This window comes from Arvicanthis niloticus, chromosome 25 (assembly GCF_011762505.2).
Source record: "Arvicanthis niloticus isolate mArvNil1 chromosome 25, mArvNil1.pat.X, whole genome shotgun sequence".
NCBI lineage: Eukaryota > Metazoa > Chordata > Mammalia > Rodentia > Muridae > Arvicanthis > Arvicanthis niloticus.
Window position 1 is genome coordinate 1,531,264 of NC_133433.1, and position 25,045 is coordinate 1,556,308.

The 25,045-nt window shown below is 36.7% G+C and overlaps 1 protein-coding gene across 5 annotated transcripts in view; it reads right to left on the reverse strand.

Moving 5' to 3' along the window:
- The window catches only part of Rngtt (RNA guanylyltransferase and 5'-phosphatase), a 193,806-nt gene that overhangs the window by 104,082 nt on the left and 64,679 nt on the right, over positions 1-25,045 (reverse strand). For all 5 annotated transcript variants that reach the window (XM_076924001.1, XM_076924005.1, XM_076924002.1 and 2 more), the window contains exon 13: positions 6,253-6,353. In XM_076924001.1, the coding sequence (XP_076780116.1) occupies positions 6,253-6,353 (101 nt within the window). The remainder of the gene's footprint in view (positions 1-6,252; positions 6,354-25,045) is intronic.

Here is a 25,045-nt window from a genome sequence, read left to right on the forward strand (position 1 = left end):
GCCCAGTTATTCTACTATGGCAAAATGGGATTTCATCTATCAAGCAAAAAATAAACAACAACAAACCATTTGGAGTAGCATATCCACAAACAGAATTTGTGCTTATTTCTCAATTATTGTTATTTCCCAATTATTATTCCCAATTATTATTTCCCAATTTGGATAAATAATGAAAGAAATACTTGGCAACTGGAAGAATTTTGACATTTGCTCTCTGACCCATAGAATAAGAGTCATCTTTCTAGGAAGAGCCAAATGGGGGTCCTACAACTTACCTACCCTACCAGAAGAATAAACCAAAAATGAATCAGCATCCTCAAAGGAACTGTAGAAATCAATACCATCAAAGGCACAGAATGACCATGAGCTATCACATTTAATCAGGTTGTTTCTCCAATCTCATGTAAACCTTCAGAGCTTTAGTCAGGCAGATTAACACCGCCTCTGCAACCTTTTGTAAAAATGTAAATCAGCAAATTCTTGGGCTTATCTATCAGCCTGCAATACCATTAGATGCTTGTCCTAACCTGGCATGGTCAGTGGCCACAGTATACATCCACAGCATATGGTTCTCCTGCTCTCAGCAGTAGCATAACCCACAAAGTGACCCTTTTTTTAAAGAAAAACATCTATTCACTAGGCCACAGACAAAAGTTCAAATGATCCCAACAAAAGGAATTTCAGGGTCCTGAGGCCTTTTGCTCTGTGCATAACAGGGCATTGTACCAGTATGTCCTAGAGAACTGCTGTCTCATGTGCATGTCCACCTTCTCATCAGCTGGTAGTACACATCTGGATCCTTTGAACTTCTGACCCTAATGAATAATCAAGTTTTTTGGGTTTTTTGTTGTTGTTGTTGTTGTTTTGTTTTTTTTTTGTTTTGTTTTGTTTTTTGTTTTTTTAGAAAAAAAACAGCTTTTATTTCTCTAAGAGGAGAAGACTTAGGTCATCTGGTTGAGTCCATACTTAGCACTTTGAGGAACTACCAAACTCTGCCAAAGCAGCTAAAGCAACTGAAAATGTCAACCTCAATACACGAAAGCTTTTATTTTACACTCACTCCCATTTATTAAGGTATTTTTCATTTTTTTTTTCCAAAAACGTTGTCTCTGCAGTTGTTTGAATGAAAAAAAAAAAAGTTTCAATGGGCTCATGTATTGAGTGTTCATGTATTGAACACTTGACCCCAGTTGGTGACACTGTTTGGGGAGGTCATGGATCACTGCAGACAGGCAAAGAGAATCTACAGCATTGCCCCACTTCCAGTTTGTGTCTCCATTTCTGGGGTGCCAACAACAACAACAATGTAATCACCCAACATCCTGCTCCAACCACTTGCAGCCAAGCCACACCCACCATTACAGATTGGAGCCATGAGCCAAAATGAAATTTGTTCCTTAAGTTGCTTCTGTTCCTATTTTAATCACAGCAAAAGAAATGTAACTAATATAGTCTATTTTGGCAATTTACAATTATATGTATTTAAAAAGAAAAAATTAACAGGAACATGAATCAACCAGGAAATGGCTCACAGAGAACGTTGAATTTACACAGTACACCACATAACAGGTAATTCTACAGGAGTGGCGAGAAGCAAATATGGTCTTTTAAATCTACTTACATGGAAACAACAGAAACAGTAGCAAATATTTAAATGCATATATCATGTACCCAGATCTGTTCTAAATATTTTACACATGTATTCCCATGAAAGTCCTATGAGACCAATGTCTAGTTTTACTGACTTGTGGTGGTTTGAATGAGAATATAGGCTCATGTATACTTAGTTCACAGTTGGCAGAACTGTTTCGGAAGGATTAGGAGGTGCAGCTTTGTTAGAAGAGATGTCCCAGGTAGAGTGGGGTAGTGCAGGGCAGAAATGAGCTTTCAAAAGCCCACACTCCTCTCCCCGTCCCTGCAGCCTTCTGGATGTGTCAGGTGAGAGCTCTCAGCCACTGATCTAGTGGCATCCCTGTCTGCTTGCTTTCATGACCCCCACCATAATGAAGTTCATGGACTCTGTGTGGTGCTTTGAATGTGTGTGGCCCAGGGAGTGTCACTATCTGGAGGTGTGGCCTCGTTAGAGTAGGCGTGGCCTTGAAGAAAGTGTGTTACTATGGGCATGGGCTGTAAGACCCTCATTCTGGCTACTTAGAAGCCAGTCTTCTCCTAGCAGCCTTCAGATCAAGATAAACAACTCTCAGCTCCTCCTGCACCATGCCTGCCTGGGTGCTGCCATGCTCCAGCCATGATGATAATGGACTGAACCTCTGAACCTGTAAGCCAGCCCCAATTAAATGTTCTCCTTATAAGAGTTGCCTTGGTTATGGTGTCTGTTCACAGCAGTAAAACCCTAACTAAGACAGACTCTTAAGTAGCCCTAACACCCGTAAGCCCTAAATTAAACATTTCCTTTCCAAAGTTGCTTGTTCATTGTGTTTAATCACAGCAACAACAAAGTAAATAAGATACCCAAGAATCTAAGGAACAGAAAGTACTGTCCTGAAGGCCACAAACCTATTGAAAGACAATTTCAACCCAAGCAGTGTGGTTCTCAAATCTGGTTCTTAGCTACTATACAATACAATAAGTCTACACTCTTCACTGTAAACCAATAAAATTGCACTCAAAAGTTTACAATTTCCAAAGTGTAATTCCTGAATACCTGTGTAATTCATGGTTTGAACAGTATTGTGGATTTGGACTATAAACTACTTAATAATAATAAATATTAAGTAAAAACCACAATACTTTCAAAACAAAGAATGTTTAATGACTATGTTTATAAAACTTAACACTTAAATTGCTAAGATACACAAAATTGATTTTTGACCATGATGAAGTGATTATATTACTATAGGTCAAAGAACTGGAAAACTAAGTTCAAATTTTTACTGCTACCAGTAGGGTAATAAATATGACAGAATAGATTTTTCTCTTCATACTGAACTTGAACCTAACGGAACTATTATTACTATATTATATCAGCTAAATGAAACTTTAAACCTAAAATATCTCACTTAAAATAACTCACTGTAAACATTTTCAAAAGGTATATTATACCATTCAAAACACTATTACATTTTAAATTTCAGGAAATATTTGAAATCAATTAAAAGATTAAATCATCTCACAGTATTTCAATATTTATGCCTCACTTGTACATGTTCTGTTCCTTACATTTCAGATGCTGGCGCTTTTTAAATATATTTACGTGTATGAGACTGAGTGCATGTCTGTGAACCACATGTGTGCAGGAACCTGCAGAGGCCAAGAAAGGTACTAGATCCCCTAGAACTGTACTTACAAATGGCTCTAAGTCACCATGCGGGTACCGACAACCAAATCTAGATCCTCCACAAGAAAAGTACTCATAACCGCTGAGCCTATCTCCAGCCCCTGGACAATGCTATTCTCTCCCTTCAAAATAGGCATATTTGTAGCAACTGAGCTGCTGTGGAGTATTAGATATATCCTCACTTATATAGTTAAATAATAATGCAACACTCTTTACGTAAAAGACATTCTAGCTAACAAATATGTACGTACCCTGTGACAGTTAAACATAATAGTCCATATTATTATTTTAATTGACACCTGTTTTAAATAAACTATGTACCTATGCTGATGTACCTTTAATACATCAGGAAGTCACATTAAACAGTGACATTTTGATGTTTAAATTATAATGTCTTTTTGTTTTTAAAAAGTATATATTTTTAAAAGACTAAAAGATTGGAAAAAAATCATTAAAAGGAAAAGGCACTGTGTTATACTGAACTACATAAGTTTGCAATTTGGAGAGATAGGCATTCTGTTTATCCTCAGGTGGCTTTTAAGTGTTATGGTCAGAACTATGACCTATAAAAACCAAAACTCAAGATTTTTCAAAACTGAATAGAACAACCAAAACTAGATACAAGAGCCAATAATCACTAACCAAATATTGTAAATACAGTATTAGAGAAAAAATATTAGTTATGAAAGAATTTAATAACTTTTACTTTCTTGCTGGAGTCTTACTTGCCAGTGTGCTGGAGAGATGGCTCAACAGTTAACAACACTTACTACTCTTAGCACCTGCTGCTTGTGGAGAACCAGGTTCGGGTCCCAACATCCATATAACAGTTCACAACCACCTATGACTCCAGTTACAGAGGATTCATTCAATGGCCTCTTCTGATTTCCTCAGTTATCAGGCATGCATGTGGTACACATATATAGATTAGGCATTCACACATACACACAAAATAAAACTAAATGCATCTTTAAAAAGAATCTTACTTTCCAAGGCCAGGTTTGATGGTTCCCACCTAAAATTCCAGCACTAAGGAAGCTGAGAATGGATTTCCATTAGTTCTAGGCCAGCCTGGCTAGAGAGAAGAACTCTCTCAAAACAGCAAAGCAAAGCAAAACATGAGTTTCTAAACAATCATAAACATTTCTGTTTTTGGGAAAAAAACAGCCCCTCCAGAATAATCTCCATCATACACTGTTTCACAAGTGGGACATCTTCCATAAGTCTTTGTTCTTGCTTACTGGAGTACAGCCTCCACAGCTAACTGGCAAGACCAGACATTCCATCAGAAAACAAACAAACAAACAAACAAACGAACTTGAATCGGTATGTACCAAACATTTAGACAAAGTGAACTATTTTCATAACCAGCCTCCCAATCATGTGGGTGTCTGTATACACAACCTGTTCCTACAGTCTAAAATTCTCTCTATGTGGCCAGCTAGATGGCTCAGCAGGTAAAGTTCTTGCCACAAAAACCGGATGACCTGCAGACACACATATCTGAAGGAAGACCCAAGTAAATACTACAAGCTCTCCTCTGAAAACTCCACAGAGAGAGAGACACCCACACAAACACACATGCATGCAAACATAAATTACCTAGCCATGGAGTAGTATCAGACAAAGAGACTTAAATATGAACTCAGGAGCTAGAAAAAAGTTATTCTTTAACTAATCTTTGCTATTAAGACCAATAGCAAATTAAGTCACAAAAAATGAAAAACATTAAACACTTCAACATTAAAAAGTAGCATTAGGACTGGAGAGATGGCTCAGCAGTTAAGAGCACTGACTGTTCTTCCAGAGGTCATGAGTTCAATTCCCAGCAACCACATGGTGGCTCACAACCATCTGTAATAAGATCCGATGCCCTCTTAAGGGATGTCTAAAGACAGCTACAGTGTACTTACATATAATAAATAAATTAAAAAGGCCAGAGAGAGTGGGGCTGAACAGAGCGAGTGAGGATGGAACAAGAGAAAGAAGGGAGGGGAAAAATTTTAAAAAGTAGCATTAATTTGCATTATTAACTAACTACCTCTCTTTCACAACACCCCTTTCTGATTATTTTAAGAGAACATTGATATTCTCTTAAAAGGCTAATATTTAATCTATGAGTCTGGACATTTGTAGTCAATAACACAGCCTTGTCTCCATTACCTGCACTTTACCTTTTACCGACAAAATAAATTCCAATGCTGTGCACTGCAAACTCTTCCTTTGCCATCATTATCCATACTTCCTCTTTGTGTTTTCCTCAATTAAGCATTTCCTATTATATTATATTTGATTTAATTAAAAGTTCTTAAAATTTGTGAGACAGAGTGAAAACAATAAGATTTTGAAAATACAATAAACATATTCCCACTGAAGCATCCTTTACAATAGTCAATAGCTGTAAGAGAATAGGCAGTAAATGGAAACATTAATGAATAATAGGAAAACTTCAGGTCAATAATTAAAAACTTCTCCTAATAAAGTATAGCCAAGTGCCCTTCAAATGAAAAACCCTACTGATTCAGTATCTGTGACTATAAAACTATTGACCTCATATGCAGAATTTGATAAGATTTTTAGTAATATCTGCATTTTATATTGAAAACTATTTAAAATTTGAAAAAAAACTTTGTTGGCTATCTTAGGTATGTACAAAAAATAAATAACACATGAAAATGAAATACATATGGAAAACATAATATTTTGCTTCCTTTTTTCAGAGTAATATAAAGTAGCCTATAGAGAGTAGACCCTTATAAAACAGAATTTCATGTAAATGGCAGGCAGTATGAGGGAAAACCTTATGAAGGTAACTACATGTGGTGATACAGGTTCTTAATCCTAATACTTGGGAAGAAATAAGATCTTAAATGCAGGAACAGTGAGGCTGCAAAGCAAGACCAGATTTCAAAAACTAAACAAAATCCCTATTTGGGCCTGGAGTCCACACTTACCCTTCTCCTCCCATTCTTGTTATCTTAAGTCGAAAATCCACAGAGTTTAAACTAGGAGGTTTCCATTTCAAAATGTCATCACATCGACCAGGTTTGTATTTCTAAAGTAGATGAAAATAAAAGCAATTAGTAAGAAGTTAAAATGTACGGTTCAATTCACTGAATATACTGTTACTTTTTATTAAACAAAATTGCTACTTTTTATTTTCATTTTGGTATTTTTTAATTAATCTGTTTGTTTTTTATTTGTGTAGGAAGTGTACATGCCGAGGAGTAAGTGTGGTGGTCAGACAAAACAGGTTGTTAGGTCTCAATAAATTCCTTTTCCCAAAGTCTGGCATTTAGAGGAATCCCAGCATTCCCTCAGGGACCCCCCTCTCACAGCTTCTCTCCCTATAGAACCCAGTCATTTTGGCTATGTGGGATCTTGGCCTCTTGGCTCACTCAGGACTCTTAGCCTCCCCTACTCCTCTCTCCTCTTCCTCTTAGCAACCTCCACTCCCCACCTCATCCTCCTCAACCCCAGTCTGGACCCTTCCAGATGCCTCTGTCTAAATTCTTCCTAGTATCTACAAGAAATCTACTCCACCATACATACCTAGGAGCAGTCATGTCCTCATTTTTTTTTTTAACTCATAAATGACATACATGAGTTCCTTCCAAAGGAACCCAGCCATTCCACCAAGCTACTGATTTGACTCTCCTGAAATACATATGGATCAATTGTTTCTGCTACCTTCTGCCACCCACCAAATACACCAAATAGAGTCCAACTCTTCAGCTGCTTCTTCCCTGTTGCCTCTCCTAGACTGCTCTGTATATGTCTCTCTGGCTCTCATAGCCTGCTATGCCCTCCTGGGGCATTTCTGTATGCCCTCCATGTGGGCACATCTCTTTTTAAAGACAGCTACCAGGTTCCCTCTTACCACCTTACTCCCCACCACCTTTCCTAGTCTCCATAGGAGCAGTCTGCTCTATCTTTTCAGCTGCTTTCTTTCTTCTCTCCTCCTCTACTGGGTATCACCCAGAGGTGCCTGCTTTGTCTACTATGACTACCAATGGCACACCAATGTGCTACAAAACTCCTTTCACCCTATTGAGCCCTGTAAAGGTTCATCCCACCTGTAAATGGATGCCTATCCTCTATGATTTAGGAGATCTCTCTGACCAGTCTCTCATTTCCCATGGGGACACCTGAAATTCTTGTGACCACTGATGTTTATTGTCCTCAGGCCTTTGTTTTCAGCTCCTTCTGGAGCTTCATCTTACCTAACCTGAGTAGCTGCCTCCAGTCCCAAAGCTTCTATGAGTATGTCTGGATCACTGCACTGTCTTTTGGGTTCCTCCTATGGAGTCCCACTTTTTGACCCTTTCTCCTTTTCTCCTTAGACTCAATTTCCTCCAAGGAATCCCAGGTTTTATTCACTGTTACTACAGTTTGTCTTCAATACAGATCAGTAACCAAAGATCAACATACTCCATTTCCAAATTCTCTCATACGGTAACAACTTCTGCTACCACACAACAAATGACCCCCAAATCTCTTATATATAAACTTGCTCTCTGATCTACACTACCAAAGGTATCCTGACTGTAAAATGTTTCTATTTTCCACTGTGGGGGGGAGTCCTCTCTCTTCAAAGCATCTATGTGAGGGGAGTCCTCCCTCTTCCAAGAAGGCTGTCTGTTGGGGATTACAAGCAAGGTGGTAAAAGTTAAACTAGTATCATAGTCACTTAAACCTGGATAGTTTGTAACCATTTTCCCTTCACCCTGACACTGCCTTATTCTGTTGCCACAACACATGCATAGTTTTGTTTTGTTTTGTTTTGCTGCATTTTTTGAGAGATTATGTATCTATATAGCTACCTGTCTAGATCTGCATCTGTGTGCCTATGTATATTTTATACACACACAGAGGCGCTCACCACTGGCACTCTTTTCCTTGCGGATTGGAGTGGGGTGATAATGTTTTCTCCAGTTCAAAAGGAGTGCTTGACCCAAGTCAGTATATTTATAATATGCCTGCTCTTTGTTTAAAATTAAATTTGGGCACAGGAAACAAACAAACAAAAAAAAGCCTTTCATCTCTATGATTTCTTTGTTCTCTGCTCTCAAAAAAAATAATTTTTAAGAAGATGCTATAAGCTATCTCAGAATCTGTAAGCTCATTAGGTATGATTTTAAAATCTATAATAAAATTTAGCTTAAAACTTATAACAAAAGGATTACAGTTTAAAAATCCATACATAGGGGCTGATGAGATGGCTCAGTGGTTAGAGCACTGACTGCTCTTCCAGAGGTCATGAGTTCAAATCCCAGAAACCACATAGTGGCTCACAACCATCCATAATGAGATCTGATGCCCTCATATGAATGAGCGGGAGCCCAGAGTGAGCAGGACTGGAGCAATAAGAAGAAGGAGAAGGTGAAGGGTGGGGGGAATCCATACATAGGTAGTCTTAATTTGCTATTAATATACTATATATGTGACTCAACTCTTGTTTAGAATATACTGTATATGTAACTTGGATTTTTGATTTAAAAATATATCTACTAAAAAACTAGATGTTTTAATAGCAGCCACATGGCTCATCTCCATCTCAGCTGATGGCATACAATTTAACTTCACCACAATCCTGTTTAAGAGGACTACATGGTATCAGCCAACTAAGGCAGCACCTATAATACTTTCAGTTCTACTGAGCTCTTGGTTTATCATTGTATCTACTTTTTAGACTAAGGAGGCAACCACAAAGATCTCTAAACTATTTTGTATTAGTATAAATTTTGTATAATGATAAATTCCTACAGTTATAAAGATATACTTAGATTAACAGTAATTGACTTAAAGATAGATATCCAGCCTCTATGTCTTTGCTCACTGTGCTAAGCCACAGCTATTTGGACAAACAGAGTCATATAAAAGACTGTGACATTCTAAAATGATACACTATAAAAGGATCAAAAAAGTAAGGTTTCCAGTCCATAAATACAGTATAAACTGTATTTATGGTCCAGTAAAGTTCCCAGTTTCTCCATGAACTGTTCACAGTTTAAAGTTTTATTTGTATGCTCAAGGATCTTCAGTTAAGTCTTCAGTTCATATGTTTAAGGCTCAAACTTAACAAGGATAAAGCTGTAAAATCCTGGTCTTGTAAACGCTACTAACTTGTTATAAGCTAATAAAGATAACTAAGACATGCAAGTTGTAGTCAGTCACCTTATAAATGATAAAATTCTTTAATGTGCTCAAAACTATATTCTTAGTCACCCCAAGTATAGATGTAATCCATTTAGTGACAAGCTTTATTTACTTTCCTGTATATGTTTCCAAGGTTAATCCTAAAGCAAATAACTAAAACCAAACTGTTTTAATTCAGGTATACTTAATAGATGACTCCTCACACTCTTCAGAGATCTGCTGAATATGGCACTTAAAATGCTTAATCTTAAAAATGCTGAATATGAGCCGGGCACTGGTGGCGCATGCCTTTAATCCCAGCACTTGGAAGGCAGAGGCAGGCAGATTTCTGAGTTTGAGGCCAGCCTGGTTTACAGAGTGAATTCCAGGACAGCCAGGGCTACACAGAGAAACCCTGTCTCGAAAAAACAAAATAAAAACAAAAAATGCTGAATATGGCACTTAAAATGTTTAATTTAAAAAAAAAAAAAAAAGGGTTCCCATGATACACAGAAATGCCAGCTCTAGAGGCGACCCTAAGGTCTCCAAAGATGACAAGTGACTCTTAACTCTGTAACTTTATCTTCTGTCCCAGCAGATTTCTAATCAACTGCAGAGTGATCAAAAACTGCCTGCAAACACCAACCCCAGTGTTCCTTAGAACCTGCATCCTAGACCCCTTCAAAGAAGCCTGCACTCCCTAGCTCCAGGTGGTCCTACAGAAACTGGGCTACAAGCTGAACAGATATCCTCCAGCCTGCACACCATTCCCTGCCCCCAATTCTTTCACCATCATTCCAACCATCCAGATAAATGATGCCTCGGATTCAGCTGGAAATAGTTATAGAGAGACTACATCACCCCTTTATAATCAACAAAAAGGCTGGAATGTTAAATTCCAAGAAACTCCATTTCCCAAAGTCTGGCAATTAGGCAAAAAGTCAGCATTCCCTCCAGGACTTAAAATAGTTCCTACTTGCTAAAAGGAGTCAGTCTCCTTATCTCTGGCAAAAGAAACATGGCTCCTCCATTAACCTACGCCTGAGGTACCTGTTTAACAAATCAGACACTGGCCACCAGACTCTCCCAAGTCATCCTAGCTGGCATAGCTCACCTCTTACCCACAAGCTCTCCAGTCCGAGCTTCACTTCCATTCCTCCAGCCTCTGACCCCTGTACCCTCTTGGTTCTACAAGCTCTCTTGGGCTCTTGGTCAATGGCTCCTCTCCTAGCTCTCCTCTCTCTCCTCTTCCTCGCTCATTTCCTCCTTCCCCTCTTTTCTCATGGCCCAATTCACTCTGGACCCTTCCAGATGCCTCTGGTGTGTTCTCCCTCATATCTACAATAAAAACCTCCTTATCCCACACCTAGGAACAGTCATTTATTCATTTTCTTCACTCACAAGAGCAGTTCCCTTCTTACACCATGTGATTACACGGACCAAATAATGACTTATTATAATAAATTAAGAAATCTGCCTAAGGGGAAAACTACAAAGTATAGAGTCATGCAATAATTTTGTTTGTTTTAGACAAGACTTAAGTATTCCAGGCTAGTCCCCAACTTCCTACCTCTCAATATAGTAACTTGTATTTCTTCATTTATGTAGTTGAAATCTAAATGCCTTCTTTGCCAAAGGGTTCAATTATTCTACTCCTGACTGCTTTTGCTTTGCTTTGCTTTTTGTTTGTTTGTTTGTTTGTTTGTTTTTCCCCTGGGGGAAAGGGTGAGTGTGTGTGTGTGTATGCACATGGTACACATGTGTAAAAACAGGAGGTCAGCATTTGGTGTCTTCCTTAATGGTTTTCTCAGAGTCTGAGTCTGCTGACTGGCTGGCCATCAAACCCAAAGACCCTCCCTATTCTGCCTTCCTAATGCTAGGATTACAAGGACACACCACTATACCCAGGCAGTGCTTACTGTTTTAGACAAGGTATCATGAAGGTCAACACAGCCTCAAAATTCTCTATATAGCTGCGGATGGTCCTGAACTCCTGAGCCTGCTCCCACCTCCCCAGAGTTCAAATCATGAGCCATCCTTTTCCTACTTTCTTTTTTTGGGGGGGTTGGGGGAGAGATAATAGGAGGGTGTGAAACTCAATAAGTAGCCAAAATAAACCTTGAAATGACAACAACTCTCTTGCCTCATCCACTGAGTGTTAGGCTCACAGGATTCCACTGACACACACACTTTCTGTGCATTTTCTTAATTAATCTTTTTCATTTCTTTCCTTTTATTCCCCCCCCCCTTCATTTATTTTTAGGATACTGGAAATATTTAAACATAGAGCCTCTCAGATGTTAACCCCAACAATGAGCTACCTCCCCCTCCCAACCCTTTGTTTACTATTCATTTGAAGTAAGAGTCCTACTAAATAGATAAAAATGGCCTTGCTTTTGATACTCCTGCCTCCGGCTGCAGAGTGCCTGAGATTATAGACCTGTGCCATCTGAACTAGCCTTAACAATTTATTTTGCTGAGCAAACTTTTTGCTGTAATTAAGTCAAAATTAGCTACTTTTAGGGCTGAAAAGTTGGCTCAGCCATTAAAGCTAGGACTACAACCAAAAATACAAAAATAGCCACTTTTAAATTACATAATTGTAATTATGTTTGGTTTTCTCCCCATTGAAGAAGTATTTTCCTAAAACCTCTAGAATTTTCTATTATTTTCTTAAAGACATTTCATAATTTTAGTTATTTTTAGGTAAATAATCTATTTCATATTTCTTTGTATCTATATTGAGACCAGAGGACCAGGGAGATCTCACACAGGCTAAAGGCACTTGCCATGAAGACCTGGCAACCTGTTTCAATGCCCAGAACATACATAAGGTGGAAAAAGAGAACCAACTTGGAAAGACGGTCCTCTGACTCCTGGGAGGACAGTAAAGAGGACTAGCAAGATACACGTAATCTAATAGGGAAATGGCAAGGAGGGGTAAATACCCAAGGAGGGGTAAATACCCAGACATATAAAATCTTTAAGTCTAAGAAGAAAAAAAGGAAAGATTAATAAAATTTAAAAAGAACATAATATACACTATTTCCCCAGGTCTTATGATTAAAAGTGGTTAAATTCAAAGTCAAATATACACTGTCTCAATGATTCAGTAGGCATTTCACCCCATATATGCCACAATAGACTCACTTAGGTGATATACACACACTTCATGGTAGCTGGAAATAAATTTCTTTAGACTTTTACATAGTTTTCTTAGTGTTGAAACTGAAATATATTTCTAATTGTCAACTCATCTCTGAAAAGACTATAATAAAAATTTAATTATTTTTGCTAATTAAGGCTATTTGATAGAAATCTCATAAAATAGGCTATGAGGTAACAAAGAAAATAAGTCGTACCTTCAGAAAACATTAGCTGAAAAATAAGACAGCAAGCTCCTGTGCCCCATAATGCCTATGTCTAGCCTTCCTGGATCCAGCACAGCCCTGACCAAAGAAATTCATACTAACAAATTATGATTTATTCATGTTTGTCTGTTTTTATGGTGCTTGCAAAAATGATAGAACGAGATATATTTTAAAAATCTTTTTTTCAGTCTCCAAAATAAGGGCCAAGATATTATATTTAAAGGGTTAAGAACTTTGAAAATAAATATAACATTTAAAACACAATATCTTTCTGAAATATAAACAAGCATACATACACTCTAGTGTACAGTAATAAGAAAATTTTAATTATACTGAATTCACCAGCATGTACTCAGATTACAATTGTTATCAAAGCTCTAGTTAACTGATACATATGATACATAGTTTATAAATAAACTTGATTTAACAAGTGAGCTGTTTAAAAAAGAAAAACTGGAGAATACTTGTGTTTGGATGCAACCCCAATATAACCTGAGATGTCTGTAGTCTAAAAAAGCAACAATCCAGTCAATATAAATATTAGGAATATTAAAATATGAGGAGGAAATGTTTACTAAAACATAGCAGAGCCTCTGTTCAAAGTGCAGTTTAGTATGGCCATAAAGCAAAAATGTATCGAAACTAGACAGAGGGAAAACTGACAAGTGTAAAACTTTCAACTAGAGGTGGTCCCTGGGAAGTTGGCAATGAGGGAAAACACAAGAGAGAGCAAGGTGCATTACTGCCATCTAGGGGCACAGCCAGAGACAGTGTTACAGACACTACACTGCCCAGGACAGCATGGCCAAAGGAAGAAACCCTAACATAACATGCTGTTACATGACAGTAACAGCAAATAAAGTAATGTTTAATTCCTCTTTGGCTCTACTAACTTAATAATGTTAAGAAAGTTTAAAGTGTTAGCTTCATTTCTCATTTGTAAAAACACAGCTATAGCATTTTGCTTGCCTAAAATAGGGTATCTAGGCCAAAATTATATATTCCTCTACAATCTCCAGTTACAAAATGTTTAGAAAACACTCTTTCTGGTTTGCTACATGATACTGTCTTCACCTACCCTCTTACCACTTGCTGTTACTCCACCCCTTAGTTAAAATATGTTCTTCACCCCCATAAAAAACAAAACAAACAAACAAACAAACAAACCCCCTGGTTTTCACCATAAACCACTCTCCTAGAAGACTCTGAATAAAACCATAAAAATTACTCCCAAATCTTCATTTCTAGTCCTAGTTACTCAAACAAACCTAGATGCTCCTTTATAAGTAGGAATAGGTCAAGCTCCAATCTAACACCCCTCAGGCATCATCCTAGGGTTTTAAATCAGAAATGGAATCACTCAATATGCATCCCATCCTGATCAACAGGAACCTCCTACCTATTTGGGCTTATTTTCTAATAGAGCACTCTTCAATCTCCGTCACTTCTGTCTCAATTATTCCCACTGAGTTTCCTTCTCTACTCTATCCAGCTGCTATCCTAGAGCCAAAGGACCCTGTCAAATGTAAATGATCCTCACCACAGCTGGTTAGTTAGCTGACTAACCAGGATTCAAGCTTATGAAGCTAACGTTAAGGCCTCCATTGTCTCCTCTAGTTTTCCTCTTTTCTACAGTCTTTATATGGAATAATAAAGACAATAATGTCTAATAACTATCATTTACTGTATATTTTCCCACCGACCACAGGTGCTAAGTGCATGGGTGCTAAATCACAGGATTCCAAGAAAATTCTAGAAAATAGGTTAATTCATCATAATCTCCTGTCTTCATAGGTCACATAGGACAAAGAAAATAAGCAATGTGTCTAGACACAGTAAATATTCAAACCCAGGTATATTATTCCACATTCAAAATGCACACTAACTACTACAGTAAACTGGGGCAACAGAAAAACAGGTATGCACGTCACATCACACACACACACATAGGGAAAATTTTCAAGACATCTTGAATATAATTTTCTAGATACAACATTAAAGGAACAAGCAACAAATATTAACATCCACCACACTAAGAAAAGTTTGCCCAGCAAAGCAAACACATTATAGGGTGACCTACCAGAAGGTGAAGAGTTATTTAAAAACTATATCTAATATATTTAATAAAAATTAGTATGCAATAAGTATCTAAAACCTGCATCTGATATTTGATTAATAATCAAAATATAGAAAAATCATAAAACTCAAAAATGAAATGTAAAGAACACAACTAAAATATGGGTAAAGAACCCGAGCAAACAGGCATATGAGAAGGCCAACTGACTGACTGTCTTCAATCACCAGAGACAAGAAAACAAAACCTCAGTGGTGACTCACCTCATGTCTACTAGGATGAACATTACCAAAAAGGCAAAAGAAAGCAAATGTTCTTGTGAAATTGTACAGAAAAGAAAGCAGTGAACACCTGCTAAAAAGTCTGCTGCTATAACACTAGGGTAAATAGTGTAGACACTCCTGGAGGGACTACCAAACAACCCAACCCATTTCTCAGTACATCCAAAGCTAAAGAAAGTGGGATTGCTGAGAGAAGCCTGCATTTCCACACTCTGCAGCACTGCTCACAATACCCAACATACAGTAACACTTAAATGCCTTTGAGAGATGCATGTATATTTTAAATGTAATAAAAAAAATAAATGTTACAATGGAATATTATTCAGCTTTTAAAAAGGTGTCTTGCCATTCTCCACTGCACAGGTGAAGCTAAAAGACATTCTGCAAAGCAAAACATAGAAAGAGAAAACATGTGATCTCCCAGATGCAACCTAAAATAAGCACTCACAGAAGCAGAAAGAATGATGTTGCCAGGAGCTGTAAAGGGTGAGAAAGGTATAAAGTTAACCAAACAATGGTTCAAAACTAGTAAGTTAGAGATGATTTGTGGTAACTGTAGAATAAGTTGATTATTTTACAATGACTATCAGAATACCAAGGTGTATACCTTAAAAATGAACAACTCAGGGGCTAAAGATGGTTAGGGGCAGAGGATGAGAGCACCTGCTGTTCTTGCAGAGAACTCAGCTTTAGTTCCCAACACCCACATGCTGGCTTGCAGACACATCTAACTCCAGTTCCAGGGCATCTTCTGGCCTTCATTACCAGCAGGCACACAAAATGGGGCAAGACACTCAAATGAATAAAATAAAAATAAATCTTAATGCACAATTTGTATAAGTCAAAAATGTCACAAAATAATTTAAAATACAGTTAAAGTGTTATCTCTTTGATATCTTCTAAAATCCTATATTCATCAATATACAAATCTAAAATATTATAAAGTATAAGGATTACCAAAGCAGAGTCCTTCAAGGCTGCTCTGCGTGCTCTGAATGTGGGGAAGCATCTCCTGGCACCAGAGCAGTAAGCACCACTCCCACAGATAACCTTAACTAATCCAGGAAGTAAGAATACCCCAATACTGATGTGAAATGTGTATTCATTCTCTCTTTACCCTCAACAAATATTTCCTCATCAGCTACTATGCAACCTCTGCTAGAAGCCAAAGGCATAAAGACCATAGGCAAGTCCAGGCAAATGTTTGTTACAAAAAACTGTGAGTAAGCTAATGACATAAGAAGTTCAAAGCATGGGAGCATAAGAAGCATCCCTGTGAAGAAGAGTGGAGGAAGTACAACAGACGCTGAGGGTTATACACACAACAAAGCAAGGTAAGAACAAGTAGAAACCAGACAGAATCTACATAATAAATACATTCCAAGTGTACCAACTGCTCAAGTCTCTAGAAGGCAATTCTGTACAGGCACCAAGACTGTCGTAAACTAGGCAGCCTCAGTACCTGTCTGCAGGACACATCGATCTACTAAAGAAAAAAGAAATTTTAAACAAGGCTGAAATTCAATAAATGCTCTGGGCTGGCACCGCTTACCTGTCAGTGAAGCTTCTCCAGGGAAAGAAACATACCTAGGTAGCACATGAAGGAAAACTGAGAGAACAAAGAGAAGAAAACACAAGTACAGCCAGAGTCACTTACGTAGACACATTGAAACTACTTCAGTTTATAACTCTTACCAAATGCATTGGTCTACCAATAGAATGCACCACTGAAATTCTGAACCTCAAAAATAAAGCATGGGGTTAGAGGGATAGCTCTGCAGCTAAGAGCACCAGATGATCTTCCAGAAAACTGGGTTCCAATCCCAACACCCAACCAGCAGCTAACTGTGACTCTAGTACCAAAGAATCTAGAGTGCCTACTTATAGACTCTACCCACACTACACATACATAGTGCACAGAAAAACATGCAGGTAGAACAATCAAACATATAAAGTAAAAAATACTTTAAAAAGTGTTCAAATAAATAAAACACTACTTGGGAGGCAAAGGAAGGTTGATCTCAGTGAGTTCATGAGTTAACATGGTCTACATAGCACATTCCAGACCAGCTAAAACTATATAGTAAGAACCTATCTCTAAATAAATAAATTTAATTAAATAAAACACAAAATACATTTTCTTCTTCTAAACTGATACCTACAATGTTCAAATGGAGAACACCTCAGGGACCATGTGTTCAATTCCAGAAGAAAAAGAAACATTCATACATATCAGTAAAACGTTTATCTTTAAATGCCTCCTAAACTGCTGAACTGTTACAAGCTTGAGTAAGAAGCAGTATCCAATGACAGCCAGTATAGGCAACAAGCCTATCTTTTGATTATGACTCTAGTATGAGACTACAGATGCTAAGACCTTATCATTAACAAAGTATATGCTAAAATAAAAATATCTAGATAAATGTAAAGTATAAAATAATACCAATTTTGAAAGATGAGTGGAAATAAAAATGTGTTAATGTACTAATGCTTGCTCAGATTGGCATAAAGAAACCATGGAAGCATAAGGAGAAACCTAACTGGAGGTGAGGTCATGAGAGCACACACCTTTAATCCCAGTACCGAGAGGCAGAGGCAAGCAAATCTCAGTGAGCTTGAGGCTACCCTAGGCTACAACACGAGACCCTGTCAGTAATCTTAAAAACAAAAACTAACTGAAGAAGTGTGGAGAAGCTTATCTTATGTGACTTTTGGATGCGTTGATCCATTCCTGTGACTAAAAGAAATCTACCATTCATGTCTCCACAGTAACACTAGAGTACCAAGAAAAAGAACTATCCTGATTCCCTAGGGGTTAGGCTGTCATTTAGAGGACTGACTTTCTGTACTTCACCCTCACACATCGCTGATGCTTTCATTTTCTAGTCATTATTAATATTTACTTCCCTTTCCAAGCCTCCAACATGTCATCACTGTTTTAGTGTATAGTAGTAAAGGAAGAAAAAATATATATCTATAGTTATAGTTATATATTTATATATAAATCCAGCTATAATTAATCATCTGTAATTAATCATCTGTAATTGTTTACTTTGTTGACAACTGGGAAGCATATATTTTAGGAATTATAAAAAACTAAAAAATGTTTTTCTCCTTTTTCTTACAAAAAACAGCTAACAATTGGTATGTTCTGAAAATTGAACAAATTTTTTTTTTTTAAATGAACAAGGTACATTTTCTTTCTTGACATGTTACCATTACAATTCCTCAGAAATGATAATATTTCTCAATTGAAAAAAAATAGCACAGTTCCGGAGTGGGGGGTGGGGAGATGATACTCTTCTAGTCTGCCAGGAAACAGAGCCCTTCTTCAGCTGAAGACCTATCAAAATATGCAAGCAAATGTCATGGAAACAGAAGCTCTCACCATGGCAACACTACCCTGCTAGAGAGAAAAACCACTGTAATTCATCATGTACTTCAAGACAAGGCATTTAGACTACTTCCAATTTTAATTTTATAATCTATCTATAATAGTCATTAGGTCTAGCAGTGGTAAAAATTTAATAAAAATATTAATATTTTACAAGAATAAAATATTAAGTCTAAAACTGACTCTAAATTTACATGCAAATTGATTAATGCCAGAAACATAATACCAAGCTTGCCCCATGTCAGGAAGAACACATTACAAAATAATTGTGTCACTACTACTTTAAACACTCTAGACTCCATACAGAAGCAATTAAGTGTTTCACCAAACAAAGTGTCTCTACTATATAAGAAATTAAAAAAAAAAATCTGCAAGATTTCTATCCTTATGTCAACCACAGAATCTACTCTATATAATTCTTTTATTTTTATTTAGTAGCATAAAAGTTCTTGTAGAGAAATATTAAGTGTCTCCATAATATTAAAGTAAATTCAAGCAAGGCTTGGCACATACATTTAATCTCAGCACTGGGAGGCAGAGACAAAGGCAGGAGGATCACTATAAATTTAAGGCCAGCCTAATCTGGTCTACAGAGGAAGATTAGGCTAGCCAAGGCTACATACTGAGACATAGATAGATAGATAGATAGATAGATAGATAGTAGGTAGATGAAGCTGAAGACAGCTTTTTAAAAGTTAAATATTAATCAATTTTATTATCACAATTAAAAATACAATATACCACTAAAATTATCACTAAAATAGACTTATGAAATCTAATAAATAAGATTTAACATTAATATCAACTTTTTAAATTAAATGATCTAATAGCTACCAAGTAAAACATCTACTACTTATATTAAAATGTCAAGTTACCATTTAAAAATATCATAACAAACCACAAAATAATAAGTGATTCAAATGATAATTAAAGAACAGAACTAAAAATCACAAAAATTAGCTGACTAGTAAGACTATTTGGTTTATGACATAGACTAATAACAAAGAGGTTCAATCTGAAAATGGATTTATTTTTAAAAGATCACCAATAACTTATGGCATGCTCTTCTCATAATAGTGTTTCCCAACCCCTTTTCAATGAATAAAACTAAGTTCCTCAAAATGTTCTAGACTTCTGAAGAAAAGGTTAAGAAAGGCTGGCAATTTTTACATTAAAAGGTCTTGGTATAGCCAGGTAGTAGTGGCACACGACTTTAATCCTAACACTTGGGAGGTAGACCTCTGTGAGTTTAAGGCCAGCCTGGTCTACAAAGCTAGTTCAAGAACAGCCAAGGCTACACAGAGAAAACCTTGAAGAAGAGAGAGGAAAAAAAAGTGTGTTGGTCTGATCAAAGGTCCCAAACTTCTATTTAGAACTTGGCTTTAATAAAATGCCTAACAAAGAAAGGCAATTGATAAATCTTACCAAAACAGAATTAGAAATGATACTGGACATTAGGACTATGAGAAGCTAGATCACGAGGAACTAGAATACTGAGGATACGGTTTAAAAGCACGTCCCTAACCATGCCAAGAATCCACAAATTTTATCATATAAAGCTCTGACATTTTTAACATTATTTTTACATTAAGGTTCTTTAGATGAGTCCTGCATACCTAATGTTAGGTCCAGAATGCCCCCAACCTCCCCAAGTGGCAGCACTGGGGACACTGTCCAACCCAAAGTACTTTGACCAGCTGAACAGAAGGCCTGTTATAAGGAAAACAAACCTAAATAAATGTAGGTTTCTGTTTACTAGAAAAGCAGTAGAGTTTTGGTTTGATTTTGTTTCTTAAGTTTTTAAAGTAAGATTAGTTTCTTTTAAGGTAGTTTCTGTTCACCAGAAACCACCACCCTCAATCCTGAAACAAGTAACTAAAAACAAGTTTGTTTAAAATCAAGTATACGTAATAAATTAGATGATGGCCCTCAATCCCCTCCGAGATCTGCTAAATAGAGTATTTAAGATGTTTAATGAAAAGGGCTTCCTATAATACACAGATATGCCAAATCCTGGAAGCAGCCCTAAGTCTTCATCAAAGAAGATGGAGCAGTGGACTTCACATGGAACTTGCTTCAAATGTGGCTATTGTGGTCACTAGGCAAAGAACCACCCTTCATCTCACAGTACACAGGCATCTTAAAGTTTACAGATCATCTTAATATGTAACACCTTAATAATATATTTTCTTCTGTTTATATTAGTTTAAAAACTAATGAAGTCCAAAATCCCAAATTCTATCCTCTCTGTGAAACCTTGTACTTTTGGTGAACAAAAAGTAAACGTTTTATCCTAAAAACAACAACAATAATAAAAAACATTTTCAGTGTACCTGTTACAATTTAAATCTTTAATAAATAAGTAAATTTAAGGACTTTATTATTAACGTATTTACCAGTATTCCTAACTGGTACATACATATTTAAGATAGCATGTTTCTATGTTTTAGGTACATCTTAGCAATCATTTAAATTTACTTCATTGAAAATGCTTTCTAAATTTTGTAATGACAATAATAGTATTAAGATTAAAGTATGTTGCAAAGATTTTTTAAAATGGATATAGCTATAACTAACTTAGTAATAATATAAAGGTTATAAAGTTTAAGACCAATTCAAGCACTTGAGATAAAAATAAGGCTTGATTTAAGATAGATAAGAGAATAGTACCTCTTACGTATTGATTTGTTCCTAATAATGTATACCAAAAAAGTTACTCAAAATAACAAAAACATTGTTTAATCCCACCATGATGATAATGGACTAAACCTCTAAACCAGCCCCAATTAAATGCTTTCCTTCATAAGAGTTATCACGGTCATGGTGTCTCTTCAGATCAATAGAAACTTTAACACATCTAAATAGTGTCGCCAAATATACGGAAGACAATGCCCCAACTAGACATCTTTTACCACGTGAAATCTCCAGTGACAGGAATGGGTTACATCTAATTAAACCATCGGCCTCAAGGGGCCCTGTGGAAACCCTCAAACATCTTAAGCTATTGCCAAGGCTCTTGGCTACTCTCCCCAAACTGATGATAAAGACATACTGCTATAGATAACACCTTCATAGCTCACTGAACACAGAGAAGTCAAGTTGGTACCCAACTATAGGCTTCGCTCCTACTACTGGTTCTCATAGTACTGGAAGGTACTCTGCACGGTACCAGATGAGAAAAGTAACTATCACCCAGTTACAAACCCCGCAATCTACAAATGCTTACCTGCCTGCAAGATACACTGATGCAACAGTGGCATATGTGTTATTGTGGGAATAATCAACAATTATCTGATTGGATTTAAGGCCTACTCCATGAGGCAGAACCCATGCCTGCCCCTGCTTTATGTGGCCAAGAACCTGATACTGGACAGGCCATAGGCCTAGGAGAAAAGCAAGTGTTATTTAATACTCTGCTAAAGAGGCATAGCAATACAATGACTCCTAAAGGCATTCTGCTGTACCCATAGATCAGTGCCTCACTCAGCCATCATCACAGAAGCTTCCCCTTACAATAGATGGGAACTAACACAGAGATCCCACAACTGGGCAACATCGAAAGAGAGAGAGATTTTGGAACACAGTCAGAAATGGGACATCTTCAACAAACTCCTCTCCTCAGGGTTCAGGGATCTATGCAGAAGAGGAGGCAAAAAGATTTTAAGAAGCCAGAGAGGATGGATAACCCCAAGGAAACAGTGCCCTCCAGACACAACAGGACTGATGTACATATAAACTTTTCAGAGCCTATAATAGCACTGCAAAGGTTCAAGCCAAACAGGGTGCCAGCAATAAGAGGAGAAAGTGGACACAGGCATGCACTCCCAACAAAGAAGCTGTCTGCAGTTCACACATGCTTACAAAGGAAAATGTTGTTTTCTCCAATGGAGTCTCACTGGGTATTTTAACCACACTTCAGGGTAGGCCTTATACTCAGCAACAGATACTCAACACAAAACAAACTCAATGGTATTTTTGTAAACATTTTATCTTGTAATGCTTTGTTTGGGCATTGTTTGTCTTATAGGAACTTTTACATGCATATTGTTGTTTCTGATTTAGTGTTTTTATAAGGTTTCTGTTTTGTATGTGAGTTTTTAGTAATTGTTTATTTGTTTTGTTTGCCTGTTTTCTAAAGAGAGAAAGAAAGGTCCTGGATAGGGGAAGTAGAGAGGTGAGGAGGATCTGGGAAGAGGAAAAGCATCATCAGAATATAGTATAAAAAAGACTAAAGAATTAGTTTAAAAATATTACTTGAAAATCAAAGTAAATCATGTCTGAATGGGGGGAAAAATCAACAATAAAAAAAGCCCATGGTTAAATTTAGTATTTTACATTTCCCTACTGGACAAAGTCTCTTTTTAATAATAAGTCATTGTTTTAACCATTTAAAAGAAAATCTTTTAAAGAGTCAGGCTTGTTTAAAGTATTCCTACTAAATTAGTAATTGAAAAACTTATTTCAAAGAACAAATATATAAATTTGTTTGTAAAACTTGGCTTATTGGGTAAATAAATAACATATAATATTGTAAAATGCTTTTAACTAAACTATAACTAAAATTCAAAATTAATGTCTTCCTCAAAGAATTAAGAAAAAAAAAGATGATTTCCACAACAAAAGGAAGGAAGGAAGGAAGGAAGGAAGGAAGGAAGGAAGGGAGGGAGGGAGGGAGGGAGGGAGGGAGGGAGGGAAGGAGGGAGGGAGGGAGGGACCACACCAAAGACTCCATTTTTATTAAAAGATCAAGATTATATCCAAGTACTTCTAACTCACACCTAGATTATAAAACTTTCTTCATATTTAATATCCTACCTGGTATATTTCTAAGTGATAAAATAATAAATACTTTTGGTTTTAATGAAGTTACAAATGAAAATATTATGTCCTTTCAACAAATCAAGCCATTTTGCTATGACTGTTTGCTTATCCTAAACTCTACATTATTCAAAACTAGAGTTTAAAAGATTCAAATGTTTACATTATAGGTTGGTAAGTAGGTAGGGTATATGTGTGTGTATGTGTGTATGCATATTTTTCATTCCACATTAATTTGGATAAAAGAAAAAAAAATCTAGTTTTTAAATTAAACTACATTTAGTCTATCTAGAAATACCCAAAGGTTTGAGTCAATACTTCTCATTCAAATTATACAAAAGACATCAATCTCTAATAAAAATATTATGTTTAATGCTTTAAACACTGATTTTTTATTTAATTAGTATCCAAAATGCTCTAAAGATGGTCAGGATTAAAATATTAATTAAACAATGTGTATTCCAGTAATAAAAGGTGGGGAGACGACAACAGTACAGTGACTCCTTCCAAAGTCCTGTTTCCAACCATTTAAATATTAATAAGACAGTTCATCAACTATAAATAACTGTAAATATAGGGGAAAATATAAGCCATCTAGTTTTTAAATCTATATAAATCTTGGTTATTTTAGATACATGTTTTCATCTGCAACCTTTACTTCATTAGGCCAAACTATATTCTTACTTAGTTTTAGATATAATGATCCTTTTTCATATATAAATATTACGTCAAATACAGAGTATGAAAAAACTCAAATCAGAACTGGATCATGATGGCTAATAGTCTGAAAGGATGCATGAGTTTCTTTGTTTTGTTTTGTTTTGTTTTGTTTTGTTTTTCGAGACAGGGTTTCTCTGTGTAGTCCTGGCATGAGTTTCTTTCTTAATAGCCTTTGCCAGCTATTCTTCTCTCCTGAAAACTGACATCCTACCCACTACTCAGTCTCATCTACATCCAACCATAGGAATGAGATTTCCTAGCTACAGGGGACCTTATAATACTTAATACTATTATTTGGTCATCTGCATATATAAAATGTGATACTTGGAAACTGCTAATGAAAACTCCTGAAAAACACTGTGTCAATACAGACTAATTGACTAATTGGAAATCCAGGAGTATGGAAAGACTGAAATGTTGCAGATCCAAAGGCTAATTTATCTTATCTTGGGCTAGCTGTGTGATGGGACAAAGGTTCCTCAATTTTCTCTCAACTGGGGCTATCATTAGCTTAACCTGAAATAAACATCCCTCCTTACTCCCCCCACCACAGTAAAAAAAAAAAAAAAAAACAAAGTCCCATGGGAAAGTACCTAGCTCTGTTCTAGAAACTTGGGATTGAAATGCCTAGCTAACTGCATGTTTGGCTTCTGTTAAACTGCTTGATGGCTTTACTTCCCCCTACAACTGCCAACAAGGATATAGTTTTTCCTGTGTTCTTCGACTTTCAAAGCTCCCATTTGCGACTACTCTGTGAGAAGTGTTTCTCTTCAGGCAGACATCAGCAGCTTACTGCTGACTCTCAATTAGAACTTTGGTCATGCTTCGTGGTCTTCAGGGTCACTACCTCTGCAACATTTGGAGGTTCACGACAGTTTGACCAACACTCAGGTCTCAGCTTGGGCTTCCTCCTAGAGGGTGTAGAACATTCCAGGATTCCAGGAGAGAAGA